The sequence below is a fragment of the Hemitrygon akajei genome, chromosome 9 (genome assembly GCF_048418815.1).
Source record: "Hemitrygon akajei chromosome 9, sHemAka1.3, whole genome shotgun sequence".
NCBI lineage: Eukaryota > Metazoa > Chordata > Chondrichthyes > Myliobatiformes > Dasyatidae > Hemitrygon > Hemitrygon akajei.
In genome coordinates this window covers 145,086,395-145,103,865 of record NC_133132.1, presented here as the reverse complement: position 1 = coordinate 145,103,865, position 17,471 = coordinate 145,086,395, and the positions used below count along the sequence as shown (strand labels likewise).

General features: G+C 40.5%; 2 protein-coding genes across 3 annotated transcripts in view; one reads left to right on the top strand and one right to left on the bottom strand.

Moving 5' to 3' along the window:
* Window positions 1–13,193, top strand: part of LOC140733621 (protein downstream neighbor of Son-like) — a 51,482-nt gene extending 38,289 nt beyond the window's left edge. Inside the window, exons 7-9 of the mRNA XM_073057200.1 lie at window positions 5,079–5,198; window positions 11,239–11,425; window positions 12,430–13,193. Of these exons, the coding sequence (XP_072913301.1) occupies window positions 5,079–5,198; window positions 11,239–11,425; window positions 12,430–12,627 (505 nt within the window). The 3' untranslated portion in view covers window positions 12,628–13,193. The remainder of the gene's footprint in view (window positions 1–5,078; window positions 5,199–11,238; window positions 11,426–12,429) is intronic.
* The window catches only part of mmut (methylmalonyl CoA mutase), a 41,405-nt gene continuing 27,954 nt past the window's right edge, over window positions 4,021–17,471 (bottom strand). Inside the window, exons 13-14 of one of the 2 annotated variants that reach the window (XR_012100324.1) lie at window positions 7,904–8,056; window positions 4,021–4,957 (exon numbers count right to left, since the gene is read on the bottom strand). The gene's annotated coding sequence lies outside the window, so the exon portion shown is untranslated. Of the gene's footprint in view, window positions 8,057–17,471 lie in introns of both variants that reach the window. The other variant, XM_073057199.1, reaches the window with a different exon arrangement.

Here is a 17,471-nt window from a genome sequence, read left to right as displayed (position 1 = left end):
AGAAATAAGCTCTATAGTTGTCTAGGGGTAATACTGAGTCCAATTGAAATATAAAGAGTCACTCAGAAGTTTGCAGGCTTTTCCCTTTTGGGAACCGCTGGGGTTTTCACGTTGTAGAGAGAGAGAGATGATTTAGAAAGGATAAACACTTGCCCGTTGTCTTTGCAGAGCAAATCCTTGGAATCAGGGGAGCAGGCTTCCCCGTTGTTAGTTAAAAGCAGTCTTTCATTGGTTCTAGCCACAGATTCAAAATTTGGAATCTAACGCACGTGGCTTCCTTCAAAATGGCTTCCTGCTCCCACGGGAATCGGTATCGTGCTTCCTTGGTGTCTCCTTGGTGCGTCTGAGTGTTTCCCCCCCTCAGACCCTCCTTTATACTTCTTCACGGGATCGCAGGTGTCAATCAGGTTGCAGGTAATGCGATCTTTCTCTCAACCAGCCCACTTTGCCCGAGGGCTTTTCACATGGTCTCAGTAGAAGGTTGTTTTCCTGACCAGCAGTGTACTGCAGCGATTCATGCTGGGTCCATTTTCGTTTGTCATTCTTATAAACAATTTGGATCAGAATGCAGATGGTGTGGTTAGTAAGTTTGTGGATAATACTTGAATTGGTGGTATAGTGGACAGAGAAGAAGGTTATCTAAGATTACAATGGGATCTTAATCAGTTGGTCCAGTGGGCCAAGGAATGGGCAGATGGTGTTTAATTTGGTGAAATGTGGGGTGTTACTTTTAGGTAAGGCAAACCATTGTATGGTACAGAAACATAGAAAACCTACAGCATAATACAGGCCCTTCGGCCCACAAAGGAACTTGTCCCTACCTCAGAAATTACTAGGCTTATCTATAGCCCTCTATTTTTCTAAGCTCCATGTACCTATCTAAAAGTCTCTTAAAAGACCCTATCATATCTGCCTCCACCACCGTTGCCGGCAGCCCATTCCACACACTCACCACTCTGAGTAAAAAAAACATTACCCCTGACATCTCCCCTGTACCTATTCCCCAGCACCTTAAACCTGTGTCCTCTTGTGGCAACCATTTCAGCCCTGGGAAAAAGCCTCTGACTTTTACAATTTATGTCAACGATTTGGATGAAGGCATTGAGAATAACATCAGCAAATTTGCTGATGATACTAAGCTGGGTGGCAGTGTGACATGTGATGAGGATGTTAGGAGAATTCAGGGTGACTTGGATAGGCTGGGTCAGTGGGCAGATACTTGGCAGATGACGTTTAATGTGAATAAGTGTGAGGTTATCCACTTTGGGAGTAAGAACAGGAAGGCAGATTATTATCTGAACGGTGTAGAGTTAGGTAAGGGAGAAATACAAAGAGATCTAGGAGTCCTTGTTCATCAGTCACTGAAGGTGAATGAGCAAGTGCAGCAGGCAGTGAAGAAGGCTAATGGAATGTTGGCCTTTATTACAAAGGGAATTGAGTACAAGAGCAAGGAAATCCTCTTGCATTTGTACAGAGCCCTGGTGAGACCACACCTGGAGTATTGTGTACAGTTTTGGTCTCCAGGGTTAAGGAAGGACATCCTGGCTGTAGAGGAAGTGCAGCGTAGATTCACGAGGTTAATTCCTGGGATGTCTGGACTGTCTTACGCAGAGAGGTTAGAGAGACTGGGCTTGTACACGCTGGAATTAAGGAGATTGAGAGGGGATCTGATTGAAACATATAAGATTATTAAGGGATTGGACAAGATAGAGGCAGGAAATATGTTCCAGATGCTGGGAGAGTCCAGTACCAGAGGGCATGGTTTGAGAATAAGGGGTAGGTCATTCAGGACAGAGAAAAACTTCTTCTCCCAGAGAGTTGTGGGGGTCTGGAATGCACTGCTTCGGAAGGTAGTGGAGGCCAATTCTCTGGATGCTTTCAAGAAGGAGCTAGATAGGTATCTTAGGGAAATCAAGGGATATGGGGACAAGGCAGGAACCGGGTATTGATAGTAGTTGATCAGCCATGATCTCAAAATGGCGGTGCAGGCTCGAAGGGCCAAATGGTCTACTTCTGCACCTATTGTCTATTGTCTATTCATCATCTTGTACACCTCTATCAAGTCACCTCTCATCCTCTTTCGCTCCAAGGAGAAAAGGCATTTGCATCGTAAATTGTAGGGTCCTGGGGACTGTTGTAGAACAGAGAGACCTAGGGGTCCAGGTACATAGTTCTTTGACACAAGTGGACATGGTGGTGAAGAAGGTATTTGGCACTCTTGCCTTCATCAATCCAGGATGTTGGGTACAGGAATTGGGAAGTCATGTTATAGCTGTTTAATATATTGATAAGGCCAGATTAGGAGTACTGCGTACAATCCTGGATACCTTGCTGAAGCAAAGATGAAATTAAATCAGAAAGGGTGCAACAAAGAGTTACGAGGACGTCACTGGGACTGGTGGGCTAGGACGTTTCTTCATAGCCTGGTGAAGGATGACCTTATAGCAATATATAAAATCATGACGTAAACAGATGAAGTGAATAGCCAGACTTTTCCCCTGGGTAAAGCTGTCCAAAACCAGTAGGTATAGGCTTAAAATGAGAGGAGACATGAAATTTAAATTTAAATGGGACATGAGCAACACAAGTAGTAGTCATGAGACTTGGAAATTGATTTGAGATAATTGAAGGCTGATTCTGGCTGCTGGTAATCAAATAGGCTGACCAAAGGAACCAGGTTAAAACAGAAACAGGGAATCTAACTAGAAAACTTTCCAATTTTTATTGACTAATAATGTTAAGCTGGTAGTGGAAAATTGTTCAGATTGTGCACTGTGGGAAAACTCTCATACTGCAGGATAAACAATGTTGGAAGATATTGGCAATATTGAAATTCAGGATCAGATAAATTTAAAGCAGGTAATGCAGTACAAATATTTTGTTTCACTAATATGTCTGTCATCGTCTTTCAACAGTTTATTTTTGTGGGGTTTTTTTTTGCGCTGCATCAGATCAGATCCAGAGAATTATTTTGTCTTTTACACTTGTGTATTGGAAATAGCATTGAACAATCTTGAGACGTTATCCTATCCCTATGCATATTTTATAACAATCCTGTACCTTTTGTATTTATTTCATATGGCATGTTTTTACTATTTCTTGGCTGGTATCATTACTTAAGAATAAACCTTGTATGCCTTGGTATTTCAAGCAATTGTTTTTTATCTTGCGATGGTGAAACGATGAATCTAGGCCCACAGTGACAAAACTGAATGATTGATTTCATTGCAGAACAGATTGCATATTCTACACAGACAGAATATACAATTAAAATCACAATTTGTATACGAACAAATTTGTATACTTATCAATCTCAAGGTAGTATATACTTTGATAATAGAATTACTTTGAACCCTGATGTTGCAATTTAACATCAGCAACACTTTGCAGCCTGTAGTTATTCTAGAAGCCATGAAGATTAAGATTGAGGCAAGCAAGACCCCCTTCTAAACTGCGTTTTACAGGAACGCCTTTGAGAGTGTCCTGACAAGTTGCATCTCCACATGGTATGGGAGTAGCCAAGCACTGGGCTGGAAGTCTGTGAGAACAGCCAAAAGGATCATAGGGGTCTCCCTACCATCCATCAGGGACATTTATCAGGAGCGCTGTGTATGAAGGCCCTCCGTATTATTAAGGATCCCACTTATCCATCCAGTAATCTCTTTGACTTTCTACCATCAGGGGGTCTCTGTTGCATAAAAACATGAACGGTCAGAATGGGAATCAGCTTCTTCCCTCAGGCCATTAGGCTTCTGAACTCCCGGCCACGTTGTATTCAGGTTGCCACTGGTTAATCTGTTCCATACCTTACTGTGTTTAATTTATGTGTTTTATAAATTTTCATAAGTTTTCTTGTGTTATGAGTACTACTGTGCTTTACACGCTGGTTCAGAGAAATGTCTTGTTTCTACATACCTTATATTGTTATTACATGTTATATATAATGTATATAGTTTGTTATGAACCCCGTAACTGGGTCACTTACCAGCAAAGATAGAGAGGTCCTTTGAAGTCTGATGATACTATTTTTAACAGTATTTATTGGTAAAAATACACAAAAGTAATATCAATGCTAATATACAGATAATATACGTCGTCAATACTAAATCTAAAAGTGCGGGTATAATAATAATCAATAAGAAATAGTTCTATCGTTGTCTAGGGGATAATGTATTGTCCGATGGAAATATAAAAGTCACTCAGTTCATGCAGGCTGCAGCCTTGGGGACCGCTGGGTTTTGCAATGGTTGGAGAGAGAGAGATTTGGAGAAAAAACTTGCCGATTCCTTTTATGGTTTCGATCCGTCGGAGTCTCGTTAGTGTGGCCGTTCACTTGTGGCCTCTCCTTTAGCTAAGCCGTTCTTCCGTGATGAGCCCGCTACCCTGGCAAGGGAGGATGCACACAGGCCCTCACTGGCGTTGGCTATAAAACGCTGTCACTGGCTTTCCAGCGTTTCTCCTGGTGCGTCTAAAGGGGTTGTTCCCCAGACCCTCTTTTATCCTTACTCACGGGGTCTCAGATGTCAATCAGGTTGGGATGATGCAATCCCTCAACCAGCCCACTCTGGTCGTCCCCTGAGGGCTTCAATGAATAGTACAGTACTCAATACACAATTCCATCTCCAAGAGACAATAGCCGTTATCAGGGGTTTTTGTTTCGCTGAGGCCAGGACACATTCCAAACCTTGAGGATTCTGCGTGTCTCTCTCTCATTTCCTGGGTCCCAGACCCGAATTAATAGCGATCTTGCGATTCCCAAAAAGGAGGGGGCGACTTTGTACCCTTCGGCCCCTCAGAGTTGTGGCACATTCGTAACAAGTTAAATGGTAATAGACCTGACTTGATATTTTAATATAGCATTGATCATACCTAAATTCCCAAACTGTGAGAAGTAGTTAAGAGTTCAGCAATAGCTGTGGCTTCAATTTGTTTCTCCTCCATTGCACTCGTACAATTCCTAAGGCAAAAAGAGTGATGTTTCAAGTTTAATAAAAACAGTTAACCAGCCTCGCTTCACTGGCAATTTTCTTTATTAGTCAAATGGACTGTATGGCAAATGTTAATTTTCTCATTAACAGAAATAAGGAAGAAAGTGACAGTCAAGCTGGGACAGATACACATTCTCTATGGGTTGAAAAGACCTCTGTGACAGAATCTCAGGAAGATTTCCATCCATCAAACTCATCTGAATGTTATCTGTATCCTTTTCAATATTTCATTGAGTTAGTAGCCTGGTGTGCAAAACAAGACGAACCTAATGGGTTCGTTGGTAGTCAGCCTTTAAGGAGGTACGCATAAGAGTAAGACACGCAAAGGAGCTGGAAGCAGTCAGCAGGTCAGGCAGCTGCAGTGGAGGGAAATGAACATTTGGTGTTTTGGGGCAAGACCCTTTACCAGGGCAAGAAAGAAAGAGGCAGAAGGCAAAATAAAAGGGTGGGGAAAGTGTGTGTGGAGGGGTGAGGGAGCATGGGCTGGTGGGTAATAGCTGAGGGAGAGAGGAAAGGTAGGTGGGTGGGGTAGGAGAAGTTGGAATGATGTGAGCAGCTTGGAAGAGATAAGTGGAAGAGGCAAAGAGCTGAAGAAGAAGGAATCTGATAGGAGAGGAGGCTGGTGGATCCACAGAATAAAGGGAAGAAGGTGTGGGTGATGGGCAAGTTGTGGGGTGGGGGAGGAAAGAGGAGAGGTAATGGGGCCAGATGGATAATGGACAACAAAGGGAGCATGGTGGGAACAGAAGGGAGTTGGAGAAATCGATGTTAATTTATCAGGTTGAAGACAACCAAAACAGACTATAAGATGTTGTTCCCCTCATGCTTCTAGCCTTAACTTGGCCATAAACGAGGTCATGGACAGACATGTCAATTTGTAAAAGGGAAGTGGAATCAAAATGATTGGCCACCAGGAGATTTTAGCTGTTACAGCGGATGGAGCGAATGTATTAGATGAAGCAGTCCCTCAGTCTGCATTGGGTCTCACCAATGTAGAGGGAGCTGCACCAGATGCAATATGTGAATCCAGTGTCATTTATGAAGGTCTGCCTCACCTGGAATGATTGATAAGGGCCTTGAATGGTGGTGAGGGAAGAGCAATAGGGGAAGGTGCAATATTTGGGGTGGTTGCATGGATAAATGCCCAGAGGGGCATCAGTGAGGAGGGAGTCATGGAGAGAGTGATCCCTGCAGATTGTAGAGAGAGGAGGGGAGCTGAAGATGTACCTGGTGGGATCCCATTGGAGATGACAGAAGTTGCAGAGAATTGTATGCTAGAAGCACACTCATAGGTTGGTAGATAAGGATAAGAGGAAACCTATATCCCTGTTATGTTTGGGAGGGAAGATGCGCAGGATATGGAGGAGATTCAGGAGAGGACTGCATTGATAGCAGCAGAGAGGGATCCCCATTTTCTGAAAAGATGACATCTTGAATGTGCTGGAATGGAAAACCTCATTATAAGACCATAAGGTCCGGCCCATCGAATCTGTTCCGCCATTCAATCATGGCTGATCCTTTTGGCTGTCTCCTCCTCAACCCCATCTCCTTGCCTTCTTCCTGTAACATTTGTTGCCATGTCCAGTCAAGAACCTATCAATCTCTGCCTTAAATACACCCGACAACCTGGCCTCCACAACTGCATGTGGCAACAAATTCCATAAATTCACCACCCTTTGGCTAAAGAGATTTCTCCGCATCTGTTTTGAAACGGCGCCCTTCTATCCTGAGGCTGTGCTCTTTTGTCCTAGACTCTCCCACATCCTTTCCACATCTACTCTGAACAACATTTGAAAGGTTTCAATGAGATCCCCCCCCCCCCCACCCATCCTTCTGAATTCCAGTGAGTACAGACCCAGAACCATCAAATGTTCCTCATATGATAACCCTTTAATCCCTGGAAACATCCTTGTGAATCTCTTCTGGACCCTCTCCAATGCCAGCACATCTTTTCTAGAATGAGGTGCCCAAAACTATTCACAATACTCAAGGTGAGGCCTCACTAGTGCCTTATAAAGCCTCAGCATCACATCCTTGCTCTTGTATTCTAGACCTCCTGAAATGAATGTTAACGTGGCATTTGCCTTCCTCATCACTGACTCAACCTGCAAGTTAACCTTCAGAGTGTTCTACACAAGGACTCCCAAGTCCCTCTGCATCTCAGATTCCTGAATTTTCTCCCCGTTTAGAAAATAGTCCACACATTTATTTCTACTACCTAAATGCATGGCCATGCATTTTCCAACATTGTATTTCACTTACCACTTTCTTGCCCATTCTCCTAATCTGTCTAAGTCCTTCTGCTTTATACCTGTTTCCTCAACATTACCTGCCAATGTTTGTATCGTCTGCAAACTTGGCAACAAAGCCTTCTATTCCATTATCTAAATCATTTATGTACAGCATTATAAAAACATCCCAATCCTCTATTTTCCCATTTATTTTTGCTTTGCTGCATGTCTTCGCTTTTGCTCCTACAGTAGCTTTGACTTCAATTGTCAGCGAAAGTTGTACTATTTTACCATTTGAGTATTTCTTCATTTATGAGAACAAATGTGGTGGAATCAGAGGAATTGAGGGAAGGGAATAACATCCTTGCAAGTGACAGTGATGGAAGAGGTGTAGTAAAGGAGACTATGCAAGTTAGTGGGTTTGTTAAAGTTGGTAGATAATCTGTCTCCAGAGATGGAGACAAGGATCAAGAACGAGTAGTGAGATGTTGGAGATGGACTAAATGAATAAGGGTAGGTGGAAGTCGATGGTGAAATTAACAGACTTGATAAAGTCAGCACATAACATTGATGTCAGGCTTTGAGAAGAAGCCATGATTCCACGCAAATATTGCTCAATCCCCGGAATGATATAGAAATTGAAGTAAAATATAATAAGTTGTTTATTAGATTTAAGATAAGTGCCTGTAATGTAGTTTTCATCAAACTAATCATGCTTCTTCACACAGTGGCTCTTCTGTGTCGGTTGTCAAGGCCCTAGATTGGGTTCTTCAGTCATGCTGCATTAGTTAATTTAACTGTGATGGTGATTGGAACCCCACCACCAATCGTCGTGCTCTGAAAGAAAAGAAACTGAAGAGTTACTACATTGCAAGGAGACATCACTCAAGCATGTTAAAACATTTACAGTGAGATTAATTTGCTAAACACTTTTCATGTAGCACTGTTCATGGTTGTATCAGAATGTCCCCATGTTTTTACAGGTAATCAAATGGAGGCAGAATTGTCTGTGCAGGAGCTTGTTATGTACAGTGATAACCAACAGATAATATTGGTTGAGGTATAAATCTGGCTAGGATAGGGGAGAATTCTTTTGTTCATGAAATTTGTTGTGGGGATCTTATGTCATCTTAAAATTGATATCTTCAAAAACATGTTTCTCAGTACAGTATTCTCTTAATTCTGCACTGGGGCGTCAGTCCAGATGCTTTTTCTCAAATCTCCAAACCGAGAGACTTCTGCCTTGATGGTGAGAGTATGCATAGGTGAGGCCTAATGAATACAAATGCCACTCCTAATGCTCATGAGTCCAGTTAACACAACAGTTGTACACAACTCTCGTTGTAGATTCTCCAAGTTCACTCTATCCAGACCTTTCAATATTCAGCATATTTCAATGAGAAGTCCCCTATTCTTCTAAACACCAGCAAGTACAAGCCCAGAGCCATCGAACACTTCTCTTTCATTCTTGGGGTCATTCTTTTTAAAAACTCTCTGGCAGAACATCCATCCTTAGATACAGAATCCCAATCTACTCACAATATTTCAGATATGATCTAATCAATGCCTTATAAAACGTTAGCATTACATCCTTGCTTTTATATTCTAGTCCTCTTGAAGTGAGTAGTAACATTACACTTGCTTTTCTTACTACTGACTTAACCTGCGTGTGAACCTTTAGAGAATCCTGAACTAGGACTTCCAAGTCTCTTTGCAATTATGATTTTTGTATTCTCTGCCCATTTAGAAAATAGTCTACACCTTTACTCCTTCTAACCAAGTACATTAGCATACTCTTCCCTATGCTGTATTTAATCTGCTGCTGTTTTGCACATTGTCCCAACCTGTCCAATTCCTTCTGTAGAGTCCCTGCTTCTTCAGCACTATCTGCTCCTACATCTGTCTTTGTTTCATCAGTAAACATAGCTACAAAGCCATCAAATCTGTAGATCATTAACATATAAAGAAAAAGAGCATACCCAACACTGACCATTGCAGAACACCACTAGTCACTGACAGACAACCAGAAAATGCCCCCTTATTTCTGCTTTTTGCCTTCTGCCAGATTAGATAGCCTATCTTCTAAACATGCTAGTACCTTTCCTGTAATATCACAGGCTTCTATCTTGTTTAGTGGCCTCATTTGTGGCACCTTGTCAAAGGCCTTCTGAAAATCCAAGTAAAAAATATCCTTTGCCTATCCTGTTTGTTACATCCACCAAGAGATGTCAGACAAGATCTTCCCCTTCAAAAAATCATGGCTAACTTTGGCCTATTTTATCATTGTTTCCAAGTACCCGGAAGCCTCATCCTTAATAAAGGACTCTCAATTTTTACAACATCTGAAGTTACCAATCAGCCTATAATTTCCTATATTTGGTCCCCCGCTCTTTACAAAGAGTGAAGTGACATTTGAGTTCCCAGTATGTACTCTGAAACCATTCCAGAAACTCTTGCATTTCAGGCAAACACGAGGAAATCTGCAGATGCTGGAAATTCAAGCAACACACAGACCCTTCGTCTGCTGCCTGGCCTGCTGCGTTCCACCAGCATTTTGTGGGTGTTGCTTGAACTCTTGCATTTGCTGCTTTCCCATCATCCCTGCTAGGGTCCCCTTCCAATCGACTTTGGCCAGCTCCTCTCTCATGCCTCTGCAGTTCCCTATATTCAACTGTAATACTAATGCATTCAGTTGCAGCTTCTCCCTCTCGAACTGCAGGATGAATTCTACAATGATCATTGCCTCCGTAGGATTCTTATACCTTAAGTTACCTATTCAAATCTGGTTTATTACATAGTACCAAATACAGAATTGAATTTTCCTTAGTGGACGTGACAGCAAACTGCTCTTTTCAAAAAACAACTGCTCTTCTTTTGGAATCCAGTGCCAACTGATTTTCCCAGTCTTTACTTAGCGAAGTCTTCAGTGTTGCCTTTCTTACATGCATTTTCTGTCTCCTGTTGTAATATTTAACCCACAACCTGGCTACTATTGAGGCCTGTATACAACTCCCATCAGGGTCTTCTTCCCTTCATGATTTCATTTTTTACCAAAAAAGCCACCGCACCTCCTTGCCAGCCTGCATGTCTTTTTGATAAGATGTGTATTCTTGGATATTTAGCTCTCAGCTGTGATCTTCTTTCAGCCACGACCCTAAGGCCAACAATATTGTACTGGCCAATTTCTAACTATTAAAAGCACTAGATCCTTTTTATTAAATATATACATTCAAATATAATTGAAATCTATCCATTTCCCAAATCCATCGCTAATTTGTTCCTTTCTGGTTCTAATCACTAATCCTGTATTTCACCAGTACATAGTTGCAATATAATGTAATTCATTTAGCCCACTTACTTTGCTACAGATATTTTGTGCTTCGTTGACAGTATAATTTGATTAAGTTAACTTGTTAATGAAATATGCACTGTGTTGTTACATTATTTCTACACACATTCATTACTCTTAGATTTAAGTATTCTAATATTTTTCTGACTGGCTTTGTTTAAAGTTATTTCAATTCTACTGCCTTTGACGCAGCTCTAAGCAGACCTGTTCAATCATCACTGCTTTACTTGCTGACCTACAATGAAGTTTCAAAATCTCTCCACAGATTTGCACCTCTGTAAACTGCTCTGGTCCCCACTACTCAGGCTTTGGCATTTCTTTAGCTTTTGATCTCTTAATAAAAGACCAGAACTGAAGAAATGCCAAGAGTGGAGTATTCAAATTCAACTACAGCTATTCTTCCAGCTTCAAAGGCCCAACATTCTTGAATTGGATATTTCCTCCCTCAAGCTTCCCCTCTTGTTCCCCTTTTATTCTTTAAAAACTTGTGTCAACAAAGCTTTCAGTCATAACAACTGATAAAAGGTAAAATTACTGTGACAAGTCCTTGCTTTGTTTCATGTCATATACAACAAAAATTATATAATACATGATACAGTGTACAAAACCCAGTTCTATGGTTATGCAACATTTGTTGTAAATAAGATTATTTCCTTATCTTTGTAACCAGACATAATCACCATCAGGATAAGCAGTTTAAGTTTCTGGTTGTAGTTGAAGGGTCCTCTGCCGCTTCCTTGATCACCTTCCTGATGAACTCGCCACATGTAGTTGCACAAGAGGGTGTACAGAGAGGACTGCCACCAACATTGCTTTGCCCTGTAGCCTTCCCTGGAGCATCTTTACAATTGCTACAGGCAAGTTTCTTTTGTATTAGCATTAAATGGCTGAAACTAACCAAAGTAACAGAAAAATTGTGCTAAGTTAAATTGTGAACAAAAATGTTGCATTAATGCCAGATATGGATTAGATATAATTTCATAGTAATCGTAGTTGTGGGATGAACCTGTACTATGTCTTCCAAATTGGTGTTGGGGAAGTAGCATGTTGGAGTTCAGGTTGACATGGGTATATCTGTCAGTTAGGAATACCACTGAGAAACCTTGAGATTGGACAGTGGAGGTGATGGGCGTCATAAGAAGGCCTATGGTGTGTTAGCCTTCATCAGCCATGGGATTGAGTTCAAAAGCTGTAAGGTAATGTTACAGCCATATAAGACCTTGGTTAGACCCCACTTGGACTGCTGTGTTTAGTTCTGGTCACCTGACTACAGAAAGGATGTGGATGCTTATAGTGAGAGTGCAGAGGAGATTTACAAGGATATTCCCTGGACTAGAGAGCATGCCTTATGAGAACAGGTTGAGTGAACTTGGCTTTTGCTCCTTGGAGTGATGGAGGATGAGAGGAGTCCTGATAGAGTGTATAAGATGATGAGAGGCATGGATTGTGTGGATAGCCAGAGACTTTTTCCTAGGGCTGAAATGGCTAATACGAGGGGACATAGTTTTAAGGTGCTTGGAAGTAGGTACAAGGGGGATGTCAGAGGTAAGTTTTTCACACACAGTAGAGGGTGTATGAAATGCACTGCCAACGAAGTTGATAGATCTGGATAAAATAGGGCCTTTTAAAAGACTCTTGGATAGATACACGGAGCTTAGAAAGACAGAGGGCTATGCGTTAGGGAAATTCTAGGCAGTTTCTAGAATAGGTTACATGGTTGGCGCAATATTGTTGGCCAAAGGGCCTGTAATGTGCTGTAGATTTTCTTTGTTCTAATTGATTACAGGATATTTACACTTCCTGGTTTACAATATGATCTTAAACTGTATAACCATATTCTTATTTCCTTTACCTCCTAAAGGTTGTCAATACATGTGGAAAAGTCCAGGGCTGTCTTGGTTCTGTGGACTCTTACAGCTTGGAGATCACAGGCCCCATTCTTCCTCACTCCATGGACTGTATTAATCGTATTCTCCAGTGTAATGAATATAGTGGAACAGTGACTGTTGTTAATGTTCATGAGTGTACCTCTGTCTTCAATGTTCAGCTACCTAGTTAGTTTGGCTTTTGACTAATATTATGGACAGAGATATAATTAACTATGGCATAAAGGAAACACACTGGATGAACTGGCTGCATCTAACAGAAGTTTAGTACATTTTGTCAGTATATCCCAAGTTATTCTTGCAAAGCTAAGAAAATCACTGGAAATGGACAATAAACAATATAGTCAAACAGCAGTATTGATCTGACAGATTTATATTGTTTTATTGTCTTATGAGCATTTCCTTTACAGCAAAAATTATCCCATTGCTTTAGTTACCAAGTACATATCCCATTCACTATAATCTAAATATTTTATAAAGATGAAGCAGACCATCAGTTACCTTTCTCTAGATGTGGTATAATGCAGATCAAAATTGTGAATATACAGTATATGCTTTTTATAATCTGGTTTGACTCTAGCATTTCAATATACTAAGTTATATTTATATTATGTATTAATCTTTGACTAATAGGAATGTTTGGATATAGGAGATAATGTCATTACTTTGCATTAAATATTTTGGGTATAAGAGTTATTTATTTAATGCTCCTAATTAAATTATATCAAGCTATAAATAATCCTCAGTCTTGTGAAGGCCATTCCTGGTTGCAAACACCTGACTTACAGACACCACTTGCACAAGAACAAATTTTAAATATTGTATTATAAAGTCTTATGTATGTATGTATGTATGTTCATTCCTACAAATAGCAGAACTAGTTTCCTCTCTCCGCTTACTAATTGTTCTTGTGCTTTTGATGCCTTTCATTACAATACTTGAGGTATAGTTGCAATAAAGTAATTTTTGTGTACTTTGACTTAAACAAAAAATGACTTATGGATGTCTGTAAAATCAGAGACAGCTTGCAATCATATTCTAAATCTAACAATAGTCCACATCGATTAACTATTTAATCCTTGATAGTTAAATAACCTGCAACCTGTATTTTGCTGCCAGTGAAATGTATGAAGTGTGTTGTTTAACTAACCAGTTGCTTCAGACTGCCAGAATTTGTAGTTGAACATTATCACAGAACCTTTACAAGTGATTTTAAATGTATATCCCACCTTCGCTTAGCTTTGAAGGTGCCAGTGCATGTTTTTTTTAAAAGAACAGAAACTTTAATGTTCTGAACTAAGACACTATAGTACAGTTAAGTGTATAAGTTAGGTGATGCAATTCATTAACAAATTGTGGAAGAAAGGAAGATGTGAGGAAAGCAAATAAAGTAACATTTTGTCAAAAAATTTAGAGAAGAAAATGAAGAAATGGAAGTTTTAACCAGCATGGAGTATTTGAAGATTTTAAAGTAAGCTAGATTTGGTGTTATGTTTGCATAATAGGAATGATCTCAAAACACTCCATGTAATTTATAGTACAGAGTGGTGGTATTATTTGAAAGCATAGTAAGTTATGAGAGTAGCAAGCCAATGTTTCTGTTAAACTGGACTATTATAATGAAAAGGCAAGCTCAAATATCTCATTTTCTAACGTACATTATAATCCATGAGATATAGGAGCAGAATTATGCCATTTGGCCCATCAGGTCTGCTCTGCCATTTCACCATTTTCCTCTCAGCCCCAATCTCCACAGCTGCCTGTGGCAAAGACTTCCACAGATTCACCACTCTGTGGCAAAAGAAATTCCTCATCTCTGTTCTAAAGGGACTCCTCTCTATTCTGCAGCTGTGTCTTCTGGTCTTAGACTCTCCCCACCATAGGAAACATCCTCTCCACATCTATTCTATTAGGGCCTTTCACCATTCAATAGGTTTTAATGATGTCTCATTCTTCTGAACTTGAGTGAATACAAGCCCAGACCCTTCAAACACTCTTCATATGACAAGCCATTCAATCCTGGAATCATTTTCATGAACCTCCTTTGAACCCTTTCCAATTTCAGCACATCCTTTCTAAGATGGTGGGGTAAAACTGCGCACAATACTCCAAGTGAGGTCTCACCAGTGCTTTATAGTCTTAAAATGACATCCTTGCTTGCTTTTATATTCTAGTCCTCTTGCAATGAATGCTACCATTGCATTTGCCTTCCTCACCACAGACTCAGCTTGCAACTTAACCTTTAGGGAATCCTGCACAAGGACTCCCAAGTCCCTTTGCACCTCAGGTTTTTTTTTTTGAATTTTCTCCCCATTTAGAAAATAGTCAACCAAAATATCAAACCAAACCATTTCTTCTACCAAAGTGCATGACCATATACTTCCCAACACTCTATTCCATCTGCCATTTCTTTGCTCATTATTCAAGTCTTTCTGTAGCCTCTGTACTTCCTCAAAACTACCTGCTTCTCTATCTATCTTCATATCAGTGGTAAACTTTGCAACAAAGTCATCAATTCCATCATCCAAATCGTTGACATATAAAATAAAGAGAATTGGTCCCAACACAGACCACTAGTCACTGGCAGCCAATCAGAAAAGGCTCACTTTATTTCCAGTCTTTGCCTCCTGTTAATCAGCCACTGCTTTATCTATGCTAGAATCTTTCCTATAGTACCACGGGCTTGCAGCTTATTAAGCAGCCTCATGTGGCAACTCGTCAAAAGTCTTCTGAAAATCCAAGTACACGTCAACCAATTCTCTTTTGTCAATTCTGCTTGTTATTTCTTCAAATAATTCCAACAGATTTGTCAGACAAGATTTTCCCTTGAGGAAACCATGTTGTCTACGGCCTATTTTATCACATGCCTCCAAGTACCGAGACCTCATCCTTAATAATCGACTCCAACATCGTCCCAACCACTGAGGTCAGACTAACTGGCCTATAGTTTCCTTTCTTCTGTGTCTCTCCCTTCTTGAAAAGTGAGGTGACATTTGCAATTTTCCAGTCTTCCAGAACTATTCCAGAATCTAGTGATTTCTTGAAAGATCATTACTAACACCTCCACAACCTGATCAGCCACCTTTTCAGAACCCTGCGGTATACACCATCTGGGCCAGGTGACTTATCTAACTTCAGACCTCTATTTCCCAAGAACCTTCACTCTAGTAATGGTAACTTCACACACTTCATGATGCCTAATACCATACTGCTAGTGTCTTCCCTAGTGAAGACTGATGCAAAATACTTATTCAGTTGTCTGCCATTTCCTTGTCCCCCATTACTACCTCTCCAGCATTATTTTTCAGCAGTCCAATATCCACCCTCGCCTCTTTTTTTACACTTTATGTAGCTTTAGAAACTTTAGGTATCCTCCTTAATATTATTGGCTAGTTTATTTACATATTCCATCTTTACCTTAATGACTCTACTTGCCTTCTGTTGGTTTTTAGAAGCTTCCCAATCCTCTAACTTCACACGAAGTTACATTCCCTTTGTTTTTTATGTTCTCTTGTTAGCAAATGGTTGTCATCTTTCCTTTAGAATACTTCCACTTTGAGATGCATATATCCTGTGCTTTCTGAATTGCTTCCAGGAATTCCAGCCATTGCTGTTCTGCTGTCATCCCTGCCAGTGTTCTTTTCCAATCAATTCTAGCCAACTCCTCTCATATGCCTCTCTAATTCCCTTTCCTCCACTGTAGTACTGATACTTCTGACTTTAGCTTCTCCCTCATATTTCAGGGTGCATTCAATCATATTATGATCTCTTTCCATGAGGGTTCTTTTAAATTAAGCTCTCTAATCAATTCTGGTTCAATGCACAACACCCAATCCAGAATAGCTGATCCTCTAACTGGTCCAACCACAAGCTGCTCTAAAAAGCCATCTCATATGCACTTTAGAAATTCCACCTGTAATTCGGCACCAGCCTGATCTTCCCAATCTACTTGCATATTGAAATCCCTCATGACTTGTAACGTTGTCCTTTTAGACTTGCATGTCCTATCTCCTATTGTAATTTGTAAGCCACATCCTTACTACAGATTAGGGGTCTGTATATAGCTCCCATCAGGATCTTTTTACCCTTGTAGTTCCTGAGTTCTATCCACAATAATTCCATACCTTCTGACCCACTTTCTGATGATTTTATTTTATTTTATTTTACCAACAGCAATGGTGCACCCTCTGCCTTCCTGCCTGTTCTTTCAATACAATGTACATCCTTCGACATTAAGCTCCCAGCTATAATTTTCTTTCAGCCATAATCCGGTGATGTCTACAAAACCACACTTGCCAATCTGCAACTGTGCTACAAGGTTATCTACCTTATTTATTTACCTTAATACACGCATTCAAATATAACACCTTCAGTCCTGCATTCACCCTTTGATTTTGCAATTTTGCTTTATCAACAGCCTCCTTTCACTACATATTGCCTCTAAACCAGCTACCTCATCTTCAGCACCACCATCCACCCTTCGTACAATACTTCTTGCACTGAAATATATGCGGCTCAGGACACTAGTCACCATGCTGAACATTGTTTCCTAACTTTGGGGTCATACCAACATCTGCCTCCTCAACCTCTCCACTAATTGTCCTGGCACCCTAGTTCCCCACTGCGTAGTTTAGAGTTGCAGGGAGATAGTAACGAGTTCCAGAACAGTTTGTGGAGAGGTTGTAGAGGCTGTGGTATCTCAGTTTAACTGCATTCAGCTTTTTTAGTTTCATTGATAATTTCCAATTGTATTCCTCACCTCCTATTTTCACCTTCCCTGGACATACCTTGGTTCTAAAGCACTTACTCCCTTCACCTATCAAGAATCTTTTTTCCCTTTTCTGCAGACCCCTACTTCATTAACTACAGCTGAAGGCTTTTTTTTTAAAAACTTGTTTTCCCATGTTCTAGTGAACCTGAAACGTTTGGGCTTTCCAAGCCACTGCCTGACCTGCTAAATATTGTGTCTTTATTAATGAAAAAGCATTTTGGAGGAACAAGTAATGTCTTTGAGGAA